At 40.4% G+C, this 25,841-nt stretch overlaps 1 protein-coding gene across 2 annotated transcripts in view; it reads right to left on the reverse strand.

Moving 5' to 3' along the window:
• The window catches only part of gpc6a (glypican 6a), a 172,922-nt gene that overhangs the window by 15,929 nt on the left and 131,152 nt on the right, over positions 1–25,841 (reverse strand). Inside the window, exons 5-7 of one of the 2 annotated variants that reach the window (XM_072465324.1) lie at positions 20,707–20,837; positions 19,155–19,298; positions 14,603–14,632 (exon numbers count right to left, since the gene is read on the reverse strand). In XM_072465324.1, the coding sequence (XP_072321425.1) occupies positions 14,603–14,632; positions 19,155–19,298; positions 20,707–20,837 (305 nt within the window). The remainder of the gene's footprint in view (positions 1–14,602; positions 14,633–19,154; positions 19,299–20,706; positions 20,838–25,841) is intronic. The other variant, XM_072465325.1, reaches the window with a different exon arrangement.

Genomic DNA, 25,841 nt, shown 5'->3' on the forward strand with positions numbered 1-25,841 from the left:
GTCGGTGCACTGTCCAGTACCCCTCCCAAGGACTCCAAGAAGGCCGGGTACTCTGCACTGCTGTTCGGCCCGTAGGCCGCCACAACAGTGAGAGACCTGTCCCCCACCCGAAGGCGGAGGGACGCGACCCTCTCGTTCACCGGGGTAAACTCCAACACGTGGCGGCTGAGCTGAGGGGCTATCAGCAAGCCCACACCAGCCCGCCGCCTCTCCCCGCGGGCAACACCAGAGAAGTGGAGCGTCCAGCCCCTCTCGAGGAGATGGGTTCCAGAGCCCAAACTGTGCGTGGAGGTGAGGCCGACTATATCTAGTCGGTATCGCTCAACCTCCCGCACAAGCTCAGGCTCTTTCCCCCCCAGCGAGGTGACATTCCATGTCCCCAGAGTTAGTCTCTGTGTCCGGAGATCTGGTCGCCGAGGCCCCTGCCGTCGACTGCCGCCCAGATCTCTCTGCACCGGCCCCCTATGGATCCTCCTGCGGGTGGTGGGCCCACGGGAGGGCGGCCCCACGTCGCTCTTTCGGGCTGTGCCCGGCCGGGCCCCGTGGGGTAAGACCCGGCCACCAGGCGCTCGCCATGGAGCACCCATCCCAGGCCTGGCTCCAGGATGGGGCCCCGGTGACGCCGATCCGGGCGACGTGAACTGCCTTGATTGTGTCGTCGTCATAAGAGGCTTCTGAACCGATCTTTGTCTGACCCGTCACCTAGGACCTGTTTGCCTTGGGAGACCCTACCAGGGGCATGAAGCCCCCGACAACATAGCTCCCGGGATCATTCGGGCACTCAAACCCCTCCACCACGTTAAGGTGTCGGCTCAAGGAGGAGCGGTAGAAAATGAATGAATGAATGTTTAAAAATAACCAAAATGTGAAAATTGATAGAGACGGGTTTAAATGTCTTGCTGATATATAAGATTAACAAAAAAGTTATTAATTATGCTATGAAAAAGCGAATAAATGAATAAAGATGTTAAAATCTTCTGGTTGATCTATGACCAACGTTTTAAGCCAAATAGCACCAACCAAGATTTAAAATATGAATAACAAAAAAAAACGAATTAACAACTTTGATATGTTGAATGAATCCTTTGACTTGGACAAACAATACTTTTATTGGTATTTAGAAATAGGAAGTTAATATAATCAAGAAGTTAAACGAAGCAACGGCAATTATAACCCTCTGACTGAAATCTTTATTAAAACATAAACATCTGAACTTTCAAGGGGAATCAAAACTATATAAATGACAACAATAAATCAAAAAATATTTCCTAAAAACTGTAAAACAACAAAAACGAGAATGACCGTTTAGTGCCTTTTTTCTTTTGTCCAGAAACTTTTTCATTGTTGTTTTCATTGGACTACATACATGAATTAGTTATGAATCCATGAAAATCTTGATGATAAAGCAGTGTGTAGGTGCTACTGCATGGGTAGATCTTTATGTCTTTGTGGGAGAAAAATCTAATTTGAGAAAACGACTTTTGAAGTTACAATATCCCATTCGTAAATCTGTGGGTGCAAATGGACTAAGTGAAACAATAAAACATCTTTGGGTGCAGATCAGATGTTATTCTCTCCAAGTGAAATTGAGCAAGCTGTAATGTGTAATTTGTGTATTTGAAATGATAAATAAACCGCCTTATTAACTCCAGAAAGCAGCTACAATTTACAGGACTTCAGTTGGGTTTGCCTGGTTCATACACATTCCTCGTGCATTCTGGTGCTAAATAATGCACTAAACAGGATTTATTTAAGCTGCCGGCTGCACACAGATGAGAGGGGCTCACCAGGCTCTAGTGTGTTAAATAAGGTAAAACAGCCTCTACCTCAGTCTGTGTCTGTGTTTGGGGAAACAATGTTTCAGAGGTTTTCATTCGGACGTGAAAACAGACACATGGATGGAAGCAGAATACGTCCACATACATAACCTGTCAATTTGATAGTTTGACGGGACAAAAAAGCTTATCTTAGGAACATTTTAATATCTCAAAAAACATTTACATAATGTCTAGGCCGTCACAATTATTACTATAAAGATTTATAAAGACATATTTTATCAGATATATTAAAGGTTGAATGGACGATTTTTTTGGGCCAAATTTGAGTCTTATTTCCTCATGGCGTGGACGGCCGATTAGTCCTGCCACGTGTCAATCATAAAACGCACCTACCGCTCACCTGCAGCCGCGTGCAAATCTACGGGAGACGAGAGATGTGATGCAATCCGTGTGTTGTATCAGTCCGCAGGTGCGCCTGCATTCTCAAATCGCTGAAAAATCGTCCATTGCGCCTTTAATATAGATTAGTCACCATCCTAAAATTTCAAACTTGGTTTCAATACTCGATTCTTGATACAGATTTTGTTTGCAATAATAAATAAACAAATACTCTTATTTAGGCCAAGGTTTAAAACAATAGTCTTACATTTTCAACACAAAACAATATGATTCTCTGATACAACAATGAAAACTGGGACATACCAACGCTTTTTGACCCCTATGGGTCTTCATCAGGGCAAGCAAGCGCGCTTGTGGATGAGTGTTCTAAAAAGCTAGGCGTCACTTTGTCCTTTACATTAAGTAAAGTACTGTACATATAATGTCATATTATAATCATTTAAAACTAATATTTTGAATGGGAAGAAAATGTTGTCAAAATGTTTGAGACCCACAAAGAGTCACAGAGTCAGAGTCAGCACTGCGGCTCACGGGCTGTAATACCAGAATAATATCAGTATTTTGCTCAGTTTAATGAATCCAAAACACTCCTTTACAAAAGGCCCTTTTACAAACAGCACACTCGAGTGATCTCAGGGAGCTGTCCCTGGCTCTTCTCCTGCTCTGCATAGTACATGAACGTCAATAGTAATAGTACTAGCAGTATTTCTGTATCTGTACAATGCAAGAGGAGTGAGTCCGTGCCCCTCGGGGGGAGGATGCGGGAGAGTTAAGCGGAATTCTTCACTCATGCATTGATACACATGTTGATGTATGTCCACAATCTAAGGCGCGTCGAAAAAAACAAAGGAAAATCGGAAGAAAAAAAAAGCAGGTGGTGGCGTTCTCCTCTGGCACCATCAGTTCAATTACTACACACAAGAGATCCACACAAACATTCAACACCACTACGCTCACAGCACCTAAGCACGTTATTGTGGCCATCACAACCTCATTTTATACAGGATTTCATTAAACAGTGAAGCGCCTCAAATTTGTCAAAAAGCTAAACTAACAAAAGCCTTGCTTCTCTTAAAGACTGAAGGCAAGTTTATCTGTAGAGCACAATTCGTACACAAGGTGATTCAAAGTGCTTCACACAACAGGACAAAATACACTAAAATCACAGAGACATGACAGAAATCACAGTTTAAGACAGGGGTGTCAAACATATGGCCCGCGGACCGCATCCGGGCCCGCCAAACGTTTTAATCCGGCCCGCCGAACATTTCGAATTCATATTATTATATATATATATATATATATATTTTTTTTTCCCCCCTTTGTTCATAGAACCGTAGTTACATCCGTAACTGTTTTTATCGCTAAAACTACACGTCCCACAATGCCGCTGGTCGCCGCCCCTCCCCAGCGCGGCTCTTCACTGCCGTGTGTACTGCTGAGGGAGAAGTGCTGAGAGAAGTAAGACACGCTCTTTACGCACCTCAGACCAGAGGTCTGAGCGAGGAAAGAGACATGTGGCTTTAGGAAACACGTGGAAGAAAGAAAGAATACGGTTTTGTGGATGTTAGAGTTGTGCTAAAAGTGGAGCTAATGTGGAGCTAACAAGAAAACAAACTTCTGTGATGATGCTCTGTGAGGAAAACATCCTCTACAAACCTGGACAGATCAGGAGCCACAGGTAAAAACACAGAGTGTAATAAAATATGAACATGACTGTGTCCACACTATTGTGACTGTGAACACAAACACAATGACCTCATTTGAGTCACTACATGAATCATTTGTCACTAAGATCAGCTTAAACTATGAAAATAGCGAGCTCATATTGAGTTTGAGCAGAAACATATCTGTGATATGAACATTTCATATCATAAATCACATCAAAAGTCCATGTTCCTGTTCCTGTTCCTGCTGCTGCATGAATATGGACCCTGCTGCACATTTGTGCAACAGTCTCCACAACTATTATTAGGCTGTAAAAAAGATGTGTATTTCTTATATTTTTTATATTTTTATTTTGTATATAATGTTCGGGCCACAATTTGACAAAAGAGTTTGATGGAACACTGTGGCTCATAACTTAAAGGTTGAATGGACTGATTCAATGAATCTGAGTCGGAAATGTTCACAGACGTGGAAATGTTGGTTAGTACGTTAAGGTTTTTTAGATCTTGAGAAGTTTATTTTTCAGTTCCAAATACCTATTTAACAATATTGTATATTTAACAATCTATTTAACAATAGACTAAATGTTTATTTCTGTAAATCAACTCTGAAGTTGTAATGCACATAAACTGAAGCACAGTGTTAGTGAAATTACACTTGATACTTTCAGTTTATGAGAACAAACGTGTTTGTAATTTCTCTTAATCAATCCAGTAATTGCTTCAAAAACAGTGTAGGCCATATACAGCTCTGTATATATTATATTTTTTATTGTTTTATGTTTTAGGTTATGTTCGGCCCGCGACCCAGCCTGAGCGTCGAACATTCGGCCCGCAGCTCAAAATGAGTTTGACACTCCTGGTTTAAGACCTAAAATAGAAGAGTGCAAAGAAAATAATTTCTTTGCACTCTTTAAAGCCATATCATGCTTTTTTCCCGGTTTCGTAGTCTATCCTAAGGGTATATTTGATAATATACCCTTAATATACCCAGCACTCACCCTCCCTACCTCTTTCCCCCTCTGCGCAGCCGGGTAGAGGAGGCAGGGAGAGGAGGGAGGGAGAGGAGGGAGGGAGAGGAGGCAGGGGGAGGAGGGAGGGAGAGGAGGGAGGGAGAGGAGGCAGGGAGAGGAGGGAGGGAGAGGAGGGAGGGAGAGGAGGGAGGGAGAGGAGGCAGGGAGAGGAGGGAGGGAGAGGAGGGAGGGAGAGGAGGGAGGGAGAGGAGGCAGGGAGAGGAGGGAGGGAGAGGAGGGAGGGAGAGGAGGGAGGGAGAGGAGGCAGGGAGAGGAGGCAGGGAGAGGAGGGAGGGAGAGGAGGGAGGGAGAGGAGGGAGGGAGAGGAGGGAGGGAGAGGAGGCAGGGAGAGGAGGGAGGGAGAGGAGGAAGTGGTGTCGCGCGGTTGTGGTGATGATGAGTGGTTCACCCCCGTCAATGTGCAGATCCGACGAAAGGATATAGTCTGTTCTGTAGCTAAAAACTGCGGGAATCAATCAAAAAAACTCTTGAGGCACAAATAGCACTGTAAGAAGGTTAAAAGCTCTGAAAAGTCGATTTTGCACGATATGGGACCTTTAAACATTGCCTGAGTAGAAGCCTGTCTCGCATCTTCAGGAAGATTGTTCCAGATTTTAGCTGCATAAAACTGAAACGCAGATTCCCCATGTTTAGTCCTGACTCTGGCACCAGCAGGAGGCCGGTCCATGTTTAGTCCTGACTCTGGCACCAGCAGGAGGCCGGTCCATGTTTAGTCCTGACTCTGGCACCAGCAGGAGGCCGGTCCATGTTTAGTCCTGACTCTGGCACCAGCAGGAGGCCGGTCCATGTTTAGTCCTGACTCTGGGCACCAGCAGGAGGCCGGTCCATGTTTAGTCCTGACTCTGGCACCAGCAGGAGGCCGGTCCATGTTTAGTCCTGACTCTGGGCACCAGCAGGAGGCCGGTCCATGTTTAGTCCTGACTCTGGGCACCAGCAGGAGGCCGGTCCATGTTTAGTCCTGACTCTGGGCACCAGCAGGAGGCCGGTCCATGTTTAGTCCTGACTCTGGGCACCAGCAGGAGGCCGGTCCATGTTTAGTCCTGACTCTGGCACCAGCAGGAGGCTGGTCCATGTTTAGTCCTGACTCTGGGCACCAGCAGGAGGCAGGTCCATGTTTAGTCCTGACTCTGGCACCAGCAGGAGGCTGGTCCATGTTTAGTCCTGACTCTGGCACCAGCAGGAGGCTGGTCCATGTTTAGTCCTGACTCTGGGCACCAGCAGGAGGCAGGTCCATGTTTAGTCCTGACTCTGGCACCAGCAGGAGGCTGGTCCATGTTTAGTCCTGACTCTGGGCACCAGCAGGAGGCAGGTCCATGTTTAGTCCTGACTCTGGCACCAGCAGGAGGCTGGTCCATGTTTAGTCCTGACTCTGGGCACCAGCAGGAGGCTGGTCCATGTTTAGTCCTGACTCTGACACCAGCAGGAGGCCGGTCCCTGAGGTCCTCAGAGTCCGAGATGGTTCAGAAGCAGAACCTCCTCTATCTGCACGGTCTTGTTTGTTCTGTCTCCAAACGTTGATCATTTAGTCCACAAAGCAGAGCTGAAACTGATCCATGTCCAAGTCCAGCTGGGTCAGGAGGCTTAGGTGAAAGAAAAATCTAGATACTAATGTGACTCTCGCACACATCCCACATTTTATCCTCTAAAATCCTGTCTGACTGAAGGAGGTTGTTAAATCTGCAAGAAGCATCTGTAAGTGGACGAGAGGGAACTGCAGAGAAGTGTGCGGGGCCTTTAAACAGCCAAAATGGGCCTACAGCAAGGCTAAATCAAATGAAATTGTCTCATATAATTGTGATTGTCTTACACTCTCACCAGTTGTTTGTGATGAAGGACTACGTGAAAATGTGCTTTACATTTATTGAACGTGCGTCAGGTGAGCGCGCACAGGTAACAAAGCCATTATAGATTTAAAATAAAACCCTCAGTCTTATTATTTAATGTTGTTGTTTGATGCTAATTTGAGATTTTCTTAAATGTTTTTTTAACAACATATATAAACGTGTTTCTGCTGCAATCTCTGTCCAGCTTCCATAGTTTAACCTGATGACCTGAAGTAGTTAATTCAATTTAGCCGAATGCGGAAGTCATTAGATTCCGAAACACTATATTCATCAGTTTCAAAAATTGTGACGTCTATGGAATTATCTGAAGAAACCAAAATACAAGCCGTTCTCTTTCTAGTAAAACACCAATACAATGAATAAGGATGACCTCCGACTCAACTGCAATACACAGGGCACTGTTGAAAAAGTACAGGGACTGGTTTGTTGAAAATATACATGTATAACAACAACAATGGCGTATCTAAGATAAGATAAGATATTCCTTTATTGTCCCACATGGGGAAATTTCATTGGTGCAACGCAGGTAGATACAGAAGAAAAGAACAGATCACTTATAGGAAGTCTGAAAAACACTTTCAGTAGAAGATCTCCTATAAACGTCTTTGGGTCACTGAAAAGCGCTATATAAATAAAAGTTATTATTATTATTATTATTATTATTATTATTATTATTATTAATAAACAAAAACTCCCATAGACAAATAAATAAATAAATACATAAATACCATTGCATGTGATCCCGACTGTAATTGCACATGAATATGTGTCACGAAGGCACATAGATTGCACATGAATTTCACAGTAATTGCACATGAATCACAACAGGAATTGCACATGGTTAGGTCAGTATTGCGAGTGTTCAGGACTAACAGTTTTTGTTATAAAGTCTGACAGCAGCAGGAAGGAAAGACCTCCGAAACGTCTCCTTCACACAGCGAGGGTGGATCAGTCTCTCACTGAAGCTGCTCTCCAGAGCGGACAGAGTGTCCTGCAGGGGGTGAGACTCATGGTCCAGCATAGATGTGAATCTAGCCAGGACCCTCCTGTCCCCCACCTCCTGCACCGAGTCCAGAGCGCAGCCCAGGACGGAGCTGGACTTCTTGATGACTTTGTCCAGCCTCTTCCTCTCCCTCTCTGTGATGCTGCTGCTCCAGCAGGCCACATCTATCCTGTTACTTTCCGTCCATTTCAACCTGAACTGAAGGAGCCAAATGACAGAGTAGTGTCCGTGTCTCTGAGGCTGTCCAGCACAAAGAGCCTTTCTTTGGACATGAAAGCAGAGCAAAGGGCCACTGTTCCTTTAAAACTATTGCTTTTCTCAGAGAGCTGCCCTCAAGTACAAGCAGACACACACTGTTTAGATAGGGTTACTACAGGAAGGAGAAGAAAAGCAGGTATCAAAGTAAGAGTGTGTGTGTGTGTATAGCGTGCACATTGATTTGTTGTGCCTGTACGTGTCCAAAGTGTGAACAATAATCCTAATTTATTTCCACACATGGAGTCTGCCGAATGAGCAGAAACATCAGTCTCTGTCAGGTCTCCATCTGCTCTGACAGGCAAACGTACAAACACACAATATACATCATGTTCGGGGTTGAAAAAACGTACAAACCAAACCAGTCATTTAATCACCATCGATCGCAAAAAAAGGACTTTTTCTTCAACTGTTTATCTACGTCTTTCAATATCTCCAAATATGTTGCATGTGGCTGTGGTCCATCACTACAACTTCCCACACTGAAAAATAAATTTGGCAAAGGCAAAGACATAATCAAAGACATTATTTATCCAGTGACTTTGAAAGAACATAACAGTTTTCTTTCCACATCATGAAAATAAAAGTGTTAGTCACAAGGGAGACACAGACACCTGCTAACGCTCACACTCATTCACTATGGGCTGCGAGGAGTATATTGTAAAAACAGTACTTTACTGTCTGTGCATGGCAGGGTGCGTTCACTTTACCCTCAAAAAAAGCTGTTCTAAACCTCCATACACGCTTGGAAATTCATGCACGTAATACCAACGAGTATCCCAGCTTTAAATAAGGCATTATGTATGTCCTATGTAGCATTTTACAGTCATATTCTCAGTGTTGATAAGCACGTCTGTAACCATAGCTGCCCAGGGTAGACTGATACACAAGGTCTGCACCCTGTCCCATTCCTGGGTCCTAGTTTAGGTGTCTGGAGCAATGAGTGACCAACCCCAGGGTCCGTCTCCAGCTTTTGAGCTGGTTTTAGGGAGTAACAAGCTGGAGGGGCCGCCTACTGCGCACAGTTTAAGTTATAATGTTGAGATTATGAGAATTGGACCATTTAGGATGAAACTATAACATACATAGATCATTATTTTAGATATTGTTCATTGTAAATTCAACACGTCCATTGCATTTTTGAACCACAAATAAAAATTGTATTTGAATTATTGTAATAAATACAAAGCAGTGTTTGGGCGTAAGTGAGCCTGAAACATTTCTGAGCACTCAAGCCACAAATGCGTCAAACATGCACAAATCAACAGAAATACAAGTTAATGTCAATAAATGAATGATGACGAAACCCCATTATAACATTAAATGCACATAAAAGTTCATTTCACGTAATATGTCCCCTTTAATATCGTCCTCTTATTAAATCGTGACCTTGAATAATGAGAAATCAAAGTTTCACTCTCCATTTCTCGCACTCTGTTTGCTATTCTACAACAAGCAAGTCTCGACATTGCACAGTTTTTTAACCTAATCTTTGTCAGCACAATCTAATACACAGTTGCCAAAGCCCAACAGCGCTCACACCCCATGGATATTACTGCAGAGAAAGCTCAGAGAAAGCTTCTGCTCAGCACGCCCAATGTTCTAAATTAGCATGCCAGCACAATTAACTGGTCTTAACTCTTGTTCTTTTGCCTGCTGATTAGCACAAAAACCGCAGCTATTAAAGAGCAAAGAGCCAGAGAACAAATCTGTAAAAACATGCCAGAGTTTCATTAAAAAAAGCACAGCCTGGGTCCATTTTATTGCATGGCTCCAAGTCTGCTCCAATTTGGCGGCGCTACCACCGGTCACTTTGGACAGTGGCTCGGGCAGTGGTGCTGAGAAGAGGGATTTTTTTGGGACTGATTACTGTAGCGAGCAGAAAGTTTGACGAGGGAATAGTGATTCTTTCTCCATTCAGATTCACAGTATGTGCCCCAAATCTGCATAAAAGCCTTTGGTCTTGTCTCAGCAGTGGAGCCGCACTAACAAATGCAACTCTTTAAGACTAGAGCGCTAACACTCGGCTTAGATACACGGCTGCTGCCACTAAAGCTGGATATAGACGGGGGCCATTGTTTTAAGAGGCATGAAGGGGAGGGACTAGCATTAACACTGTTTTTGCAGTATACGTACAGCCCAGAGCCATTGAGAGACAGATATAACTCATGACTAAATCTCAGAAGATGGTCACATGACTCGCATAGCCCCAGTCTTTTTAAAAGGGAGAGATGATGATGTAAAATCAGCTTTTATGTGCTTTTAACCATTACAGTCATTATAAGCCAACTCTGAGTTTTATTTTGATTGATTCATACACGTTTGAGTAATCCTCATACTCTGTAATTATATTACAAATGTAATTGTATTGTAACTTTAACTATACTACAGATAACTACTAACAGATGCAGGATTAAAAATGTCACAAAGCCATTTTTCAACAGCAAAAGCACGTAAATGAAAATCTGCCAGCTACTGTGAAATTTCACTATGAAGAGGCTTCATAGTCTATGGACCTGTTGTATTGTATTATTATAATCATATAATTATTTCTATTGTTTGAGATCAATATTGTGTTTTACAAACAAAATGTAAAATCATGCTCTTCTTATGTTATGTTACAAATGTTTCAGGCAAAGTGGTGTTCTGTTTATATGTCATTTTTTCTCTATGAATGTCCACAAAAAGGCTGCTCTGTCAAAACCTATAAAACCAAAGCTAACGCTCGCTTGTTTGATCATCTGCTATCAGCAGATACACTGCCTGTCTATGAGAAAGTCGCCACGTGGATTCAACAAAGCAAATACAGTAGGTCTGAGCCTCCTGCTGGATAACTGCTGCATGGGTGATGATCTTTCAGTGAGTGTCTTGTCATTTCTGAAACACCCGTGTGAAAAGACAAATCCCGTGGTCATGGAAAAGATGTCAGTGTGTTTGAGAAGGGTCAAATTATTAGCATCAAGCAGAGAAAACATCTAAGGAGCAGCAGAAACTAATCTGAACCCCAGTGAGAGTGTTTGGGATGATCTGTAGAAGGCTTTGTGCAGTGGTCTTTCTCTCATCAATACAAGATCAACAGGTGAAAAATGATGCAACTTTGGATGGAAATAAATCTTTTGTTTATAGAAACTATGCCACAGCCAATGTGTGCTGAAATCAAAGCTAAATGCTGCATGATTAGAGCGTCTGCCCCTTTTTGTCTGTGGTGACTTTTTACATTCAGTGTAGTTATACATTGCTCCCACAATGTGTCACCTGACCCAGACCTGAGAGAAAAACCCATGAAACCATTGTCAAGGAGATAAAAATGTTCACTGGTTACTATTGAGACATGACAGTTATCAGTAAACTGGAAAGAACATATAGACCAGGAGCAATGGGTTTATATGGTAATAGCTGCTTTGTAGACAATAAAGGAATATCTTCTAAGATAAGAAAGGATTATCTTATCTCATAAGATATTCCTTTATTGTCCACACATGGGGAAATAGACAGTTACATGGTGGTTTTTCATACGTACATTACATTTTACGACAATTAATAACAATCAATATTTAAAATCCTTGCAGTACTTTCTAAAGTTCACTTCTTACTGTAGGGCTTGGTGTGTGGCGCTAACTCGTGGAATGGTACCAGCAAATGGTATTCAGCCATTTTGTCTACAAACACTGGAACGTTCTAAGTTCTGAGGTTGTAAGACGATCAAATTATAGCGCGTTGAAGCAAATCTATTTTTAAGTTCATCACACAAGAATGTCTTTTACATGTGAAGACTGATGACTATGTTTTTGTTTAAATTATGCTGGCTTTTCCATTGACACAAGCGTCACAACTGACTCCCTAACATGATAATAAATACTAACAAACTAGTGTGTATTTGTGGCTCTTGAAATGCCACTTTACATTCCCAGTAATCGCTGTGGACCAGACACAGAATAATTACACTCTCTCTTATAGGATGAATGGCGCGCTGTGAAATATAGTTACATGATTGATTGAGAGAATAAAGCGCTGATGATTATTTACAGTTTTGGCCTTCCTTTGAAAACACTCATTAGCAGATCGTTTCCTGGCTGCGGTGGCCTGATAGAGAAGCTGTGAAATGGAGCATGGAAGCAAGTTGGCCATGGTAATGACTGATTCACTTTGCGTCAAAAAGCAGTGTCTATTCAGCTCCCGGACAACGAACAAGCACAAAATGGAACAAATCCGATAGTGTTGATAGTTTGAACAATAGTCCTGAAGTTGAGAATACTTACATTTATGATATTGAGCGCTACCGGCTGTGAACAACCCAAAGGAGTCGCTGTATTGGAGACGCTCTGACCCAACCTACCCCGCTTAAAGGACATAAAACTGTGACCATTATATTGTATACTTCAGGACTTCATACAAACTAGATTACTGCATTTATCGTGCGCACAAGATTTGTTTCAGTCTTTGAGTATTGGAATAGTTTCCCCGCGGCAGAGGAAGGCAGTAGATTAGACTATTATCTGATTCGGTTTGATCTCATATTCTCACGCAGGTGACAGGATTCGGAGGAAAACACAGTGGCAGAGAATCAGAAAACAGCAAACTCATTACAGTCAAATTTGACTCACTCAATCTCTCTGGTGCGACAGCTTTCCTCTTTTATACAGAATTCAAACATCTCTGAGTCATTCCAGGCCAGTGTTTGCCATATTCTTTTGTCCACCTCAAAGAGCACAAAGAAGAACGGCCTGCAGTGTATGAGGAGAGAGGAGCGTCACTTCTGTGTGTACTTGTGATTAATACTTTTGACGGCTGTCTAGTTTCTACTGCGTTTTATTAAGCACTGGGTGTGACATAGTGGAGTTATCCAGTAATGACAGTGGGAATTAACATTTCCTGCAAATAAAGGCTATTTCCTATTAGAACAAAGTAAGCAGCGGTGCAGAGAGAGAACCTTGGTATATAGATGTAGATGTTTAGCTGCCGGCTCTGATGACGTTGCTTAAAACATGTGGGTTAGATAAAACAGCATTTTTTTAGGTTTTAAAAGGTTTAAAAAAGCATATAAAAAAACAAAACTGTAACGAACATGATTAAAAAAACAGGGTACTCTCTTTATCAGGTATGGTGTGTCTCATTAATCATGAGCTAGTATGTTTTATACATTGACGCTCAGTTCACCAAAGAGTACATCTTTTACTTCTTTGTGCTACTTTCCATCACTGCCTGGAGGTCCATGAAGCGTTCCTCTTTCTTTACCCTTTGTTCCCAATATATAACACATTATTATGCCATGCTTAAATGCAAGGTGTTAAGATTTTAAGTTCAAAAGTTAGTTGGGTAAAGATATAACGGCTCACTCCCAGTTGGTATTGGACTAAAGCACACGTCTCTCTAACTTACACGTCTAATGCCTCAGCCTCACAGGTGGATATAACAGATCAGATGAATTAGGAATGCCAATAGGTTATCTCAGAGGCATTTCCAAGCATATTGATGAAGAGATTAAAATCATTAAAATCACATTTGGTGTCAGAAACCCTGCTCAACTGAATCTTGTGGAAGTTTTCTCACTGAATGATAATCAATGTGTTACCAGAACTCTTCGCATCCGTGCCTGAAATTCATAATGATTAATGGTCTAATGGACAATGTTAGAAAGCTGTTTTGTCAAACCATGAGCGTGTTTTCTCTGGGAGACGGAATAATTTTCATTTCTCTACACATACCAATGACCCTGTAGAAAACAAATAATACATTGTAATGGAAAACTATGAATATCACGTTTCAGTGCATCTTGGTTTTAAACTGACAATACGCACAATCTTCTGCTTGTTGCTTTTGGGCAGACTAGGTTAGTGTTTGCTGCATAGTTGCGATCAATAGCGAGCAAACAACGATTATTTTAGTAGTCAACGTTTCTTGTCAAGCCAGAAACTAATGTATTTTCATTGCACTTTGAGGTTTTTAAAAGTTTTAACCAAAGTTTGGTCTCAAGAGTTCTAGATAGAGTTAATTTACAAATAAAAATCTGAAATAGTTTATACTTTCTTGACATTTTGTGGCAGTAGGAGTGGGAATGCACCCTAAACCCGGAACTAAACCTGGATTAGACCAGGAATAAATCAGGACAAAAACAGGACCAAACCAAGTCTTAAACCAACCAAATTATTACAATTGTGAAGGCATCACAACACATTTATTATTACATTTGCTTGAAATTTACAGGTGAAAAATGACTTTTCAATACCTTTTTATTTCTAGTAAATAAATACCATGTGAAATGACAATAAAGTGATCTTATCTCTTAACTTTGGATTCTGTATAATCCATTTAATAACTACAATGATCAAAGTACAATTATTCACATTCATCAAAAGCATGCAAGTGTTACAAAGTGCAACCGTTAGAGCCCCATTAATCACCATATTCTCTTAATGTTGATTTATTTCTACAACATTGTCCCTCCTATGCTCTGCAGTATCTATTTGTTTTACTTTGCCCCCTTGTAAGTGAACGTGACCAAAGTGCAAAACAGCAAAAACAGACAAACAACCACAGGGATTTACCAAACTGTACCTGTGAAAAGAAGTCTGGTAGTACAATGAAGTAGTGAGTACATAGAGAAGGAAAACAGGCGACTTACACTGTGCTGCATTGTCCTCCACACTATCCTCTGGGAGCATGAATGGGAATGAAGAAGAGACAGTTTTAATTGAACAGTGAAGTCATTTAGAAATTTAGAGAGCGAGAGAACAGGAAAAAGCGTGTCTGTTAGTTAGTGAAGCACACATTTGCATGATCAAATGTCACCAGACTAGCCCTAGTATTCTACTGTGTGTACTGAGTTACTGCACCAAATTTCATATTATTTACACATTATTTGAAATACTCAAAATTGTCATCATTAAGAGCAAAGCGGAAGAAAATGGATAGACAAAGAAATATATAGTGAGTGGCAATTCAATTAAAATGTTGATTTAATAGTTAGACCTGTCAATCACACGCTGGAATAAAAATAGATATACACAGGCTATCTATTTATGGGTTTACATTTTCTCTATTAATATTGTATTTAGTTTAGAATTACCGGTAATTGCTTTGAAACTGTTGCTTGGTTATTGTTACAGTAAGTCTAAGCTCAGTCTGAGCTTAATATAAATGATCCAAAAACTGCCAAGAAAATACAGAGAAATGTCCAGCTGTAGTATTTAATAGTTAACTATGTGTGCTGAGTAATGCACAGATAATTTAGCACTAAAACAAAGACTAAACAGGACTAGACAAGGACTTATACTGAACTGAACAAGGAGTGAAATGAGACTAAACAAGGAGTGAAATGAGACTAAACAAGGAGTGAAATGAGACTAAACAAGGAGTGAAATGAGACTAAACAAGGAGTGAAATGAGACTAAACAAGGACTGAAATGAGACTAAACAAGGAGCGAAATGAGACTAAACAAGGACTGAAATGAGACTAAACAAGGAGTGAAATGAGACTAAACGAGGAGTGAAATGAGACTAAACGAGGAGTGAAATGGGACTAAACGAGGAGTGAAATGAGACTAAACGAGGAGTGAAATGGGACTAAACAAGGAGTGAAATGGGACTAAACGAGGAGTGAAATGAGACTAAACGAGGAGTGAAATGGGACTAAACGAGGAGTGAAATGGGACTAAACGAGGAGTGAAATGAGACTAAACGAGGAGTGAAATGAGACTAAACGAGGAGTGAAATGAGACTAAACGAGGAGTGAAATGAGACTAAACAAGGAGTGAAATGAGACTAAACGAGGAGTGAAATGGGACTAAACGAGGAGTGAAATGGGACTAAACGAGGAGTGAAATGAGACTAAACAAGGACTGAAATGAGACTAAACAAGGAGTGAAATGAGACTAAACAAGGACTGAAATGAGACTAAACAAGGAGTGAAATGAGACTAAACAAGGAGTGAAATGAGACTAAACGAGGAGTGAAATGGGACTAAACAAGGAGTGAAATGGGACTAAACAAGGAGTGAAATGAGACTAAACAAGGAGTGAAATGGGACTAAACGAGGAGTGAAATGGGACTAAACGAGGAGTGAAATGAGACTAAACGAGGAGTGAAATGGGACTAAACGAGGAGTGAAATGGGACTAAACGAGGAGTGAAATGAGACTAAACGAGGAGTGAAATGAGACTAAACGAGGAGTGAAATGAGACTAAACAAGGAGTGAAATGAGACTAAACGAGGAGTGAAATGAGACTAAACGAGGAGTGAAATGAGACTAAACGAGGAGTGAAACGGGACTAAACGAGGAGTGAAATGGGACTAAACGAGGAGTGAAATGAGACTAAACGAGGAGTGAAATGAGACTAAACGAGGAGTGAAATGAGACTAAACGAGGAGTGAAATGAGACTAAACGAGGAGTGAAATGAGACTAAACAAGGAGTGAAATGAGACTAAACAAGGAGTGAAACGGGACTAAACAAGGAGTGAAACGGGACTAAACGAGGAGTGAAATGGGACTAAACGAGGAGTGAAATGAGACTAAACGAGGAGTGAAATGAGACTAAACGAGGAGTGAAATGAGACTAAACGAGGAGTGAAATGAGACTAAACAAGGAGTGAAATGAGACTAAACAAGGAGTGAAACGGGACTAAACAAGGAGTGAAACGGGACTAAACAAGGAGTGAAATGGGACTAAACAAGGAGTGAAATGGGACTAAACAAGGAGTGAAATGAGACTAAACAAGGAGTGAAATGGGACTAAACAAGGAGTGAAATGGGACTAAACAAGGAGTGAAATGGGACTAAACAAGGAGTGAAATGGGACTAAACAAGGAGTGAAATGGGACTAAACAAGGAGTGAAATGAGACTAAACGAGGAGTGAAATGGGACTAAACAAGGAGTGAAATGAGACTAAACAAGGAGTGAAACGGGACTAAACAAGGAGTGAAATGGGACTAAACGAGGAGTGAAATGAGACTAAACGAGGAGTGAAATGAGACTAAACGAGGAGTGAAATGAGACTAAACGAGGAGTGAAATGAGACTAAACGAGGAGTGAAATGAGACTAAACAAGGAGTGAAACGGGACTAAACAAGGAGTGAAACGGGACTAAACAAGGAGTGAAATGGGACTAAACAAGGAGTGAAATGGGACTAAACAAGGAGTGAAATGAGACTAAACGAGGAGTGAAATGAGACTAAACGAGGAGTGAAATGAGACTAAACGAGGAGTGAAATGAGACTAAACAAGGAGTGAAATGAGACTAAACAAGGAGTGAAACGGGACTAAACAAGGAGTGAAATGGGACTAAACAAGGAGTGAAATGGGACTAAACAAGGAGTGAAATGAGACTAAACGAGGAGTGAAATGGGACTAAACAAGGACTAAAATAGGACTAAACAAGGACTGAAACAGGACTAAACAAGGAATGGAAATTAATGGGACCAAACAAGGACTGGAAAAGGCCTAAACAAGGACTAAAATAGGACTAAACAAGGAGCACCAAATTTCATATTTATTTACACATTTGAAATACCAAAACTGTGAAACGGAACTAAACAAGGAGTAAAACAGGTCTAAACAAGGAGTAAAACAGGTCTAAACAAGGAGTAAAACAGGTCTAAACAAGGAGTAAAACAGGTCTAAACAAGGATGTGGCATCTGATTCCCTTTAAGTGGCATCTTCAGTAGACTCAGCTGGGAGTTCTGAAAGAGTGACACACGGGACAGTGTCTTTTGATTATTTTGGACGTCAAATGCGATCAAGTAAAAAATATGAAATAGTGAGCAGTGAATTGTGAAACCTCCGCTCCTCAAACTGACAGCATAGTCTTTCATTTGAAGCTGGTTCTGACAAAATGTTCAGATAAATTATTAAAAGAAACAAGAACCTGAGGATTTTTCCATAAAAGAGCGATTTTCTTTTGGTTTAGGTTCGTTGTTTTTGGCTCTTTACATGTCTCGTTTTGATGTGTCGGCGCCTAAGAATAGAGACATGCTTGTTAGACTTAATACAGCTTGTAAAAACGACAAGCTGAAGGCAAGGCACAATAATAAGAACTGTCACACAATTTATGACAACTAATTACTTTGCTTCATTATCAACTGAATTTAAGAGTACACACTAATTACTTTCACATAGGCTTTGATATAAACTCTGAGTCATATTTTAGACAAAAGTCCTTATTCGCTGCAATAAAAAAGTAACCCAAGAAAATGACAATTAAAAAAGAAAAAAAATACAGAAATAAAATGGTAAAATGAAAAGGAATTAATTATTGTCTTACTATTTTGCATACAAACAATAACATGTCTTGTTTGGTGTTAATGTTACTGTGCTGCAGGAGAAGTGGGACACGGTGAGCTCTGACTTCAATGTGTCTCTATAATTGACCTCGACGCAGCCCACGTCCACACCTCCACGTTCAAAGCCAAAGCGTCTTCGTAAGACTTTTCTCCTCCAGTTACTGCAGAGTTTGAAGTACAGAATATTATGCAAGCGGCGCAGTACATAGTAATTGCACATTGAAAAAAGTGGTTTTGTCAGGAAAAGCCAATCACATCCTTGAGGTTTTTGTAAAGCTCTTTTCATTTCTGAGCAGACATCTTTGAGTTGTTCTCTTATTTCTTTATTACAGTGAATCCTTTACCACCATCACAAATGTTTGTTTCTTAATTTTAAGAACTAAGAAGGCTTTTATTTAACCTCTGCACCAAAAACCACACCGAAATGTAAAAAGTGCTCTTTCATCTGATGGTTTATGTCACATTGACTTTGGGACATTTTGATTTCATAAATCTGATCACATACTTCAGGAACTGTCATGTATTAGACCGTGTGAATACATTTTTGTCATGTTGTGGTGTAAAATTGTGATGTTTTTTCCTCACAAGAACTGTAAAACATGTGATATCATGTCATTCCTACCTCCATCTGACCCACGTCCTCGTTTTTCACACTTGCATATCCTCTTTCACTGCAACAATAACTCTACTATTTGGTCTTAAAAATACATATGTTCTTGTTGTCTAAAAGAGACGTTTTCTAAATTGGTCTAGAGTATCAGGCCGTATCACTGGGATCAAAGTTTGTATTGAGAGTGAATTCATGCTGAGACCAAAGTGCAGCATTTCTTGGCCTCTTAACTCTTTGTGTGGTCAACAGTGCACATAATTGTGGTCTCATATTGATTGTTACATACCAGTCTGTCGAGGCTTGTTCCAGACGTAGTTGTGGGCCTCTCTTCGTGGCTGAAGTGTTTGAATCGCCCACTGAACACGTCTGAGATCCCCCGGGCTGATCGGCCGATTCCCGAGGGCTTCGGCGGACCACACCCCTGAAAGACCTGCAACCACAACGCCACTAAATGACAACTGTCGCATAGTGTTTTCATACATTCAGAATCTGCCCACTACATTATGAATACTCCTGGTGTTAACGGGGGAAACCGCAAGCAGTCTTAGCAATCAGTGACCAATTTGTGTAGTTCTTATTTGATCAAGTTAGAACCCAGTGTTACTAAAGTAGTGTTAGTAAAATTGGGTAAATGGAAATGCTTTCAATCTGTTTATAAGAATTCTCAAACGGTAGTGACTGTGCCGAGCTGGGGATAGTCCATTTCTACAAAGAATACACATCCATTTTGATCTGGGAAAGTTTGCTTTGCCTACACCACTGACATTTTCCCTTTAAAGATGTTTGGCCTAAATAAAGATCGCAGCAGCAATGCTCCTGAGTGATAAGCAACAGCAAATACACAGTCCATCTGCATCTCAATCTCCCTTTATGTGACAGATTAGAGCAAGAGCCAAGAGACAATGATCACTTACTGAAATATTGATTCATGAAATAGTCCTGGGTTAGGTTTTTAGACACAATCTTTGTTTGGTCCAGGTAGTTAAATCTTGTTTTGTCCATTTTTTTTAGTCATTTACTTAATGTTATATCTGAAAAAGGATGAATAGTCCTTACATACCCATATATTTATTCACATCATGTTGTTCCAACATTTATCATTCACAGTTTGAAAAGCGACTTCATTGTGTAAATAGATTTATATGTAGATGGTTTGGTTGCTTAAGGCAACAGTGTCCCTAAACGTGGCGCCTCATTATGATTGGTGGTTGGCCCCTGGTCGGCCCCTGGCTCTGTGTGTGATGGAGAACTCTGCTGAAGCGCTGTCAGGACAAGCAGCTGTCCGCTCTCTCCCATTTGTCAGTTTCTCAACGAGTTTAGACTCATAACTATATATCAGGACAGAGGCAAACAAAACACTTCCTCCAGCTCAGTGGAAACACACAGAAGATATGCTCACGATCAGATTTGAAATATGAATAATGTTTTTAATTTTAAATTAATTGCATTCTGAATATTCACTCCTGTAATAGTATTAAAAGTTTATCTCAACATTGTATTTTGATTGATTTATGCATGTGGGAGTAATCCTGTATTGTCCTGCAACTGAGGCTTGAGAGCTCAGAAAATTCATGTTTTCACCCACCCCCTATTCCCACCCACATCCCTGTACTTAGTTGTGATTATTTGAGTAACTAAAATGCAGAGTAATACATGTTGCTTTCTAAAATATCATTTTTTTCAACAATTGAAACATGAAATGAAAATCTGCTTCTTGTTTCAGATCAACATTTCGGTTTATAATGAACAAAATGTAAAGTGATGATCTACTTATAGTAAACAGTTGAATAAGTACCTGAAATACGCCTCCTTTAACGTAGAGGTAAAGTGAGCAGTACCTTTGCTGACACGTGCATGCTGTTGTCCTGCATGATCATGATGGCGTCTGAGATCTTGATGTCGATCGGCTGTACCACTGCCTCGATGTTGAAGGGCCCCTGAAGCCTGTTCGCCACCATCAGCATGGCATCTGTCAACAAAGTTACACAACCTTAGCATCACCGTGGAAACATTATTCAACAGACAGGATTCTTTCTCCTCTAATCTAACCAAGAGACAGGTGTGTGATGTGAGCAGAAAACCCGCGATAGCTGTAGTGCTGTGTAAACAAGTAAACAAGGTTCAGACACGCAGCGGCAGAGAGGGGATTGGAAATGTAATTAAATATCAGTGTGTACTGCGTACAAACAGCCTATTAATGAGCCAACAACTCATCTACATACAGGCAAACACAGCCAATCTAGACAATTAGGTATTTTATGGAACACATCACGTTGAGCAGAACATTTTGATTAGTTTCTTTTTCATATGAAAGATACACTTCAGGGATGAACGGTGGTGGAACGATTAGTAGAAAAGGAATACATGAATGAATGAATACACTCCATATCACACTTAGGTTTGGGTATGTCACAAAACACGTTATTAGACCTTGACTAACTAACTTAAAGGGATGGTTTGTAGCTCTTGTTGTTTCTTAAAACGGAACTACAATCATAACTGAACTTGCCTTAACCTGCAGATAGAGAGCATATACAGATAGAGGACGCATAGGTTCAAATGAACCTATGCGCTAAGACAATTGAGTAATCAAGAATTAACCAACATTGTAATTGTTTTTTGCATTTTGAAAATTGTTTAGCTCATTTCTAGGACAAAAGGTCATGGTTATACATTTTTAAAGAAAGGTTCCTCCTTACATTTACAATTACAGAATACAGTTGTGTTTTCTTTGGAATTTATTGAAACAAATCTCAGTTAAATGTCTCAATATTTTTTAAAACTTGTTGCCATTTCCCATCCTGGTTTTATTTGACTGGATTCTGTTAATCCTCTTTCATGACTCATCGTTGGTAATTCATAACAAATACAGAAACTTATGCTGCTCTGGAGATAGAGTTAACACTTTCAGTACAGAATTTGGAGCCAGGGTGGGTTTCATGTGCTGCCAAAATGCAATCTGCTATTGTCAATGCTGATATTGATTTTGTGAGAAGTTGCACCTCCCTGTGTTTAATGGAGAGGCAACTTTTAAAAAAGAAGCGACCTTAATAGTGCAGATAAAGCTAGGCATAAATTAATGGCTAAAACATATTACACTCTGGGACTGACACTTTTCATTTTCATTAAAACAATATTTCAGTGAGTGAAAAAAGATGCTGCACTGGATCTCCTATTGTAACATTATGACCACAGTGAATAAGCTGTAAAACGGGACCAAAGCCCCTTTAATTTATACAATAATTACATTTGACAGTTAAACATAAATGACAATATCTTGATTTTGATAAATGTTTAAACCAGAAAAGAAATGTGTTTCTAAGCGTAATCTTTTGTTTTATGGATTAATTTTGTTTTAACTGTCTCTATGCATGTCATGAATACGTTTTACAGCTCAGTGCTTTTTGTATATTTAAACTTTGAATTTGATTTATTTTTTTACTAGTATGCAACTATAATACATATTTAAAGCAGGCAAGCAATAATAAAAAAAAAAAAAAAAAAAAAGAACTTAGTAACACAGATGAGTCTTGTGAGTGGGGGCAAGTGGAAAAAGTGAAATCCCATGGTGAGTTTCTTTTGGGATATTCATGGTCTATGATCAGTTATAGCACTGTTGAACATGCACTGCATCTCTCTTTACTTTAAATAACATTCATTCATAGCGACTGACTTCATCATTACAGATTATGATAAAAAGCCAAACTTATTGAAAAAATGAAAAAGCATACAACAGGTTTGACTTATCATGTCACTCAAACTCAGTTAATATTTTAACATTTGTTAAAAATCGCACCTATGTTTTCCTAAGTTTGACCATTTTTGTGAAGTTTATCTATTAATTTGACTTCCTGGTTGGACATCATCCAAACTACTGTATATAATAATAATAATTTGAAAAACACAAAAACTGTCATATGCACTTGATGATGAGCAGAAAGCTGTCAGAGTATACTTGAGGAAAGTACAAGGCAGGTGAACCTACGCAGTGTTAATGCTCTGTTTAAGTGGATTAATACCTCTGCAGGTTGGTGGCTTTAAATGGTAAATTGAACTAAAGTGACATTTAGAAATATGTACTAATCAGAGAAGTCCATATGCCAGTCATCAGAGAACAGAGATGTGACGTCGCGGTGGGAGCTAAGATTGACTCATCGGCAGCAGTCTAAAAGTAGAGACACAGACACAGACGTATTTGAGGCCTGCTGAGGGAGCTGCACATGACAGACCCCCGCTGGGACACGGCTCCCCTCTGCTCTCTGACAACACGTGACATTATTTTATAGGCTTCCAAATATAAGCTGCCTCCAAAATCATATTCATCTCGGCAAATTCTGTTGCCATGACACAGAACAGTCATCTTTTCATCTAGTGAATGCCATGAATGAAATTTTCTTTCTTTCTATCTATCTTTCTTTTTTTTTTTTGTTCAAAAACATATTCGGAAACTAAAAACTAAAACTAAAATGATTAGTTTAGTTTCATATAACATATATATGTATAACATATATATAATCTTAAAACCCTTTTAAGAATCATTTAGTTTGCTATTTTCTGAAATCTCCTTACATTTACTTTGAGCTTTTCACTGCTCATTGATTTGATTGAATGCCTCAATCAAGTTGTTATTTTAGCCCAGAAACATTCTTTCATTCCTTTGTAATTGAACAATAGCCTTCATATAGAACCCCAGCCATTCACAGCCCTTAACAAAGTCGAGTGAAGTAACATTTCAATGAGCGCATGACAACTTGAACAACTTGGCATTTGAAGCCATTATACTATTTTGTATTGTGAAGGTGTGTGGAAATTGTTCTGTATGAAAAGTGCCCAGGCCTACAAAGGTGACAAATAAGATCGTAATGTCAGGAATAGGTTGGTGGAATTACTGTGTCCGCGGGCCAGCATTTCACAGAGCTGTCAGGAGAACCGCGACGCAGGGACCAGGGCCAATCGACAGGCAGGATATTAAAGGCAGCGCTTGACTGGAGGAAGTGATTTAGACTAAAGCACAGAGCCATGGCTGCTGCTGTAGGAGCGGAATTAAACACACTTCAATTACAGCTCCTCCGATTATTCCTCATTAAAACGGCCATGAAGATTGCTTGGACAATGGACTTAAATCTTATAAACAAGGCTTTATGTTCACATCCTATTTAAAGCAGCATGCATATCTTATCTGTTTGGCTTCACCTTCATCATGGCACGACACCACACTTAAGATTGAGATAAAAGAGCACAGAGCTGAACCAAGGCCCTCTGTGCTGATAAAGCACCTTAAACACCCTGTCCAGAAACACAAGTGAGGAACAATCATAGGGGCATCTCTGTTCTCCTCACAGCAGCTGTTTGAGGAACCACCATCAATTGGGCCCACAGGACACGCACATCCTACACTCTGAGGACACACTCAAGCATCTGTATGGGTGAAACGTATAAATGATGAACTGGAGAACAAACAAAGTGTTTCTGTCTGTTTCACTGATGTCTGCTGTTCTGATGAGGTGTGATGCTTGCATGTGGATGATGTTTGGATCTAGCTCCCCTTGTTCCAAAGAAATGTCTCCCATGGGGGACCAGTAGAGGAACTAACTAACAATACTCACTAACCAACCTGTGGACCAGTGGATCTGACCGCTCCACTGGGGGATTCAAACCGCTGACCTTCGGATCAGAAGATGAGCATAAAGAAACAACCATCCAGTCTCAGGCAGATGCTCGCACAGGATTCACTTCCAACAATGAGCCTAAATGGCCAAAGGTGGTTGTCATCGCTGCTTGTTACTATAAAGTCCTCAGCCAATAAAGTTCTAGGTAAAATGCATCGGCAAAGATACTAATTGAATAAATTAGAATAATTTAATTATAAGTTACTACAAAATGCAAAGTGCATTTTCCTTTCCTAGTAAGTAAAATTCTTTGTAAGGTCAAGTATAGTACATTATTAGACATTGTGATCCAGAAGTGCCACTCTGTGTTTTTAAAGTACATTCACCTTCCCAAGACTCATTCATTATTGAACAGTCTTGAAAAACGTACTTTGATTTGATGCAATCATTTCTAACCCAGCAGAAATGATCACCAAGCATCTTGTTCAAGGTCATGAAAATGAGTTTTGTAGTGCAGTCCGTGTTCGTGTGTCTCACATCTGAATCTGATTCTGGCCACATGTCGAATTGATCAATGACAGTTCTTTCTTTTAGTCATTGTTTTGAAATTGTGACTTTACACAAAAAATATACAAACACCGTGTGGCTATTTTACTGAACCAGCCCAAAAAGAGAAACCAAATTCCACTGAGAGAGGTCATTTATAACAGTGGGTTGTTTTTCATTTGGACGTTACCGCTCTAAGCCTCAGAGTCTGCGGAGCGTTGGATTGACAGCTGACAGACGGGTGAGTGGGTGTGCTTCAGAGAGAAATGTGCAGACCTACACCACCCAGAGACTCTGTGGCACACGCACAGTCTCTGGTGGTAATATACAAAAGTAATAAAGGGTCAATAGTGGTCAAGGAGCTGTCGTTTAAAAGTTATGTACCGGTACTGTATGGCCAGGGGGTGCAACTTTACGAGAATATTTAATTGTGCTTTACATGATTTTGTATTTTGTTTGCAGCAAAAAAATAAAACAATCTCAAAATGTATATGGCATGATAAAAAACCTTGTATCTGATTCAAAACTCTACAACTGCCAACAAAAAAAGGTGGACGGGCCCTAACTTGTTGGGAAAATTACTTTATTTCAGCTCAAGTCAGGGCAATGCTGTACTGGTGTAACCCAGAGTACGAAGCACAATGGGAAAATATTGAGAGTAATGTTGTGCCGCAGGCCTTACTGGCACACAATAAACGGTTGAGACATCTGGAGAAAGTGCAGCATCCCTGGGTAAAATCTGTGCTTACAACATGGAAAGAGCCAATCTAAACACATCAACTAATCAAAGATGTTAAAATCTTAAACTGGTCGGGTTA

This window comes from Eucyclogobius newberryi, unplaced genomic scaffold, assembly GCF_026437365.1.
Source record: "Eucyclogobius newberryi isolate DKJ021-1_F unplaced genomic scaffold, fEucNew1.0.hap1 SCAF_5, whole genome shotgun sequence".
NCBI classification, from domain to species: Eukaryota; Metazoa; Chordata; class Actinopteri; order Gobiiformes; family Gobiidae; genus Eucyclogobius; species Eucyclogobius newberryi.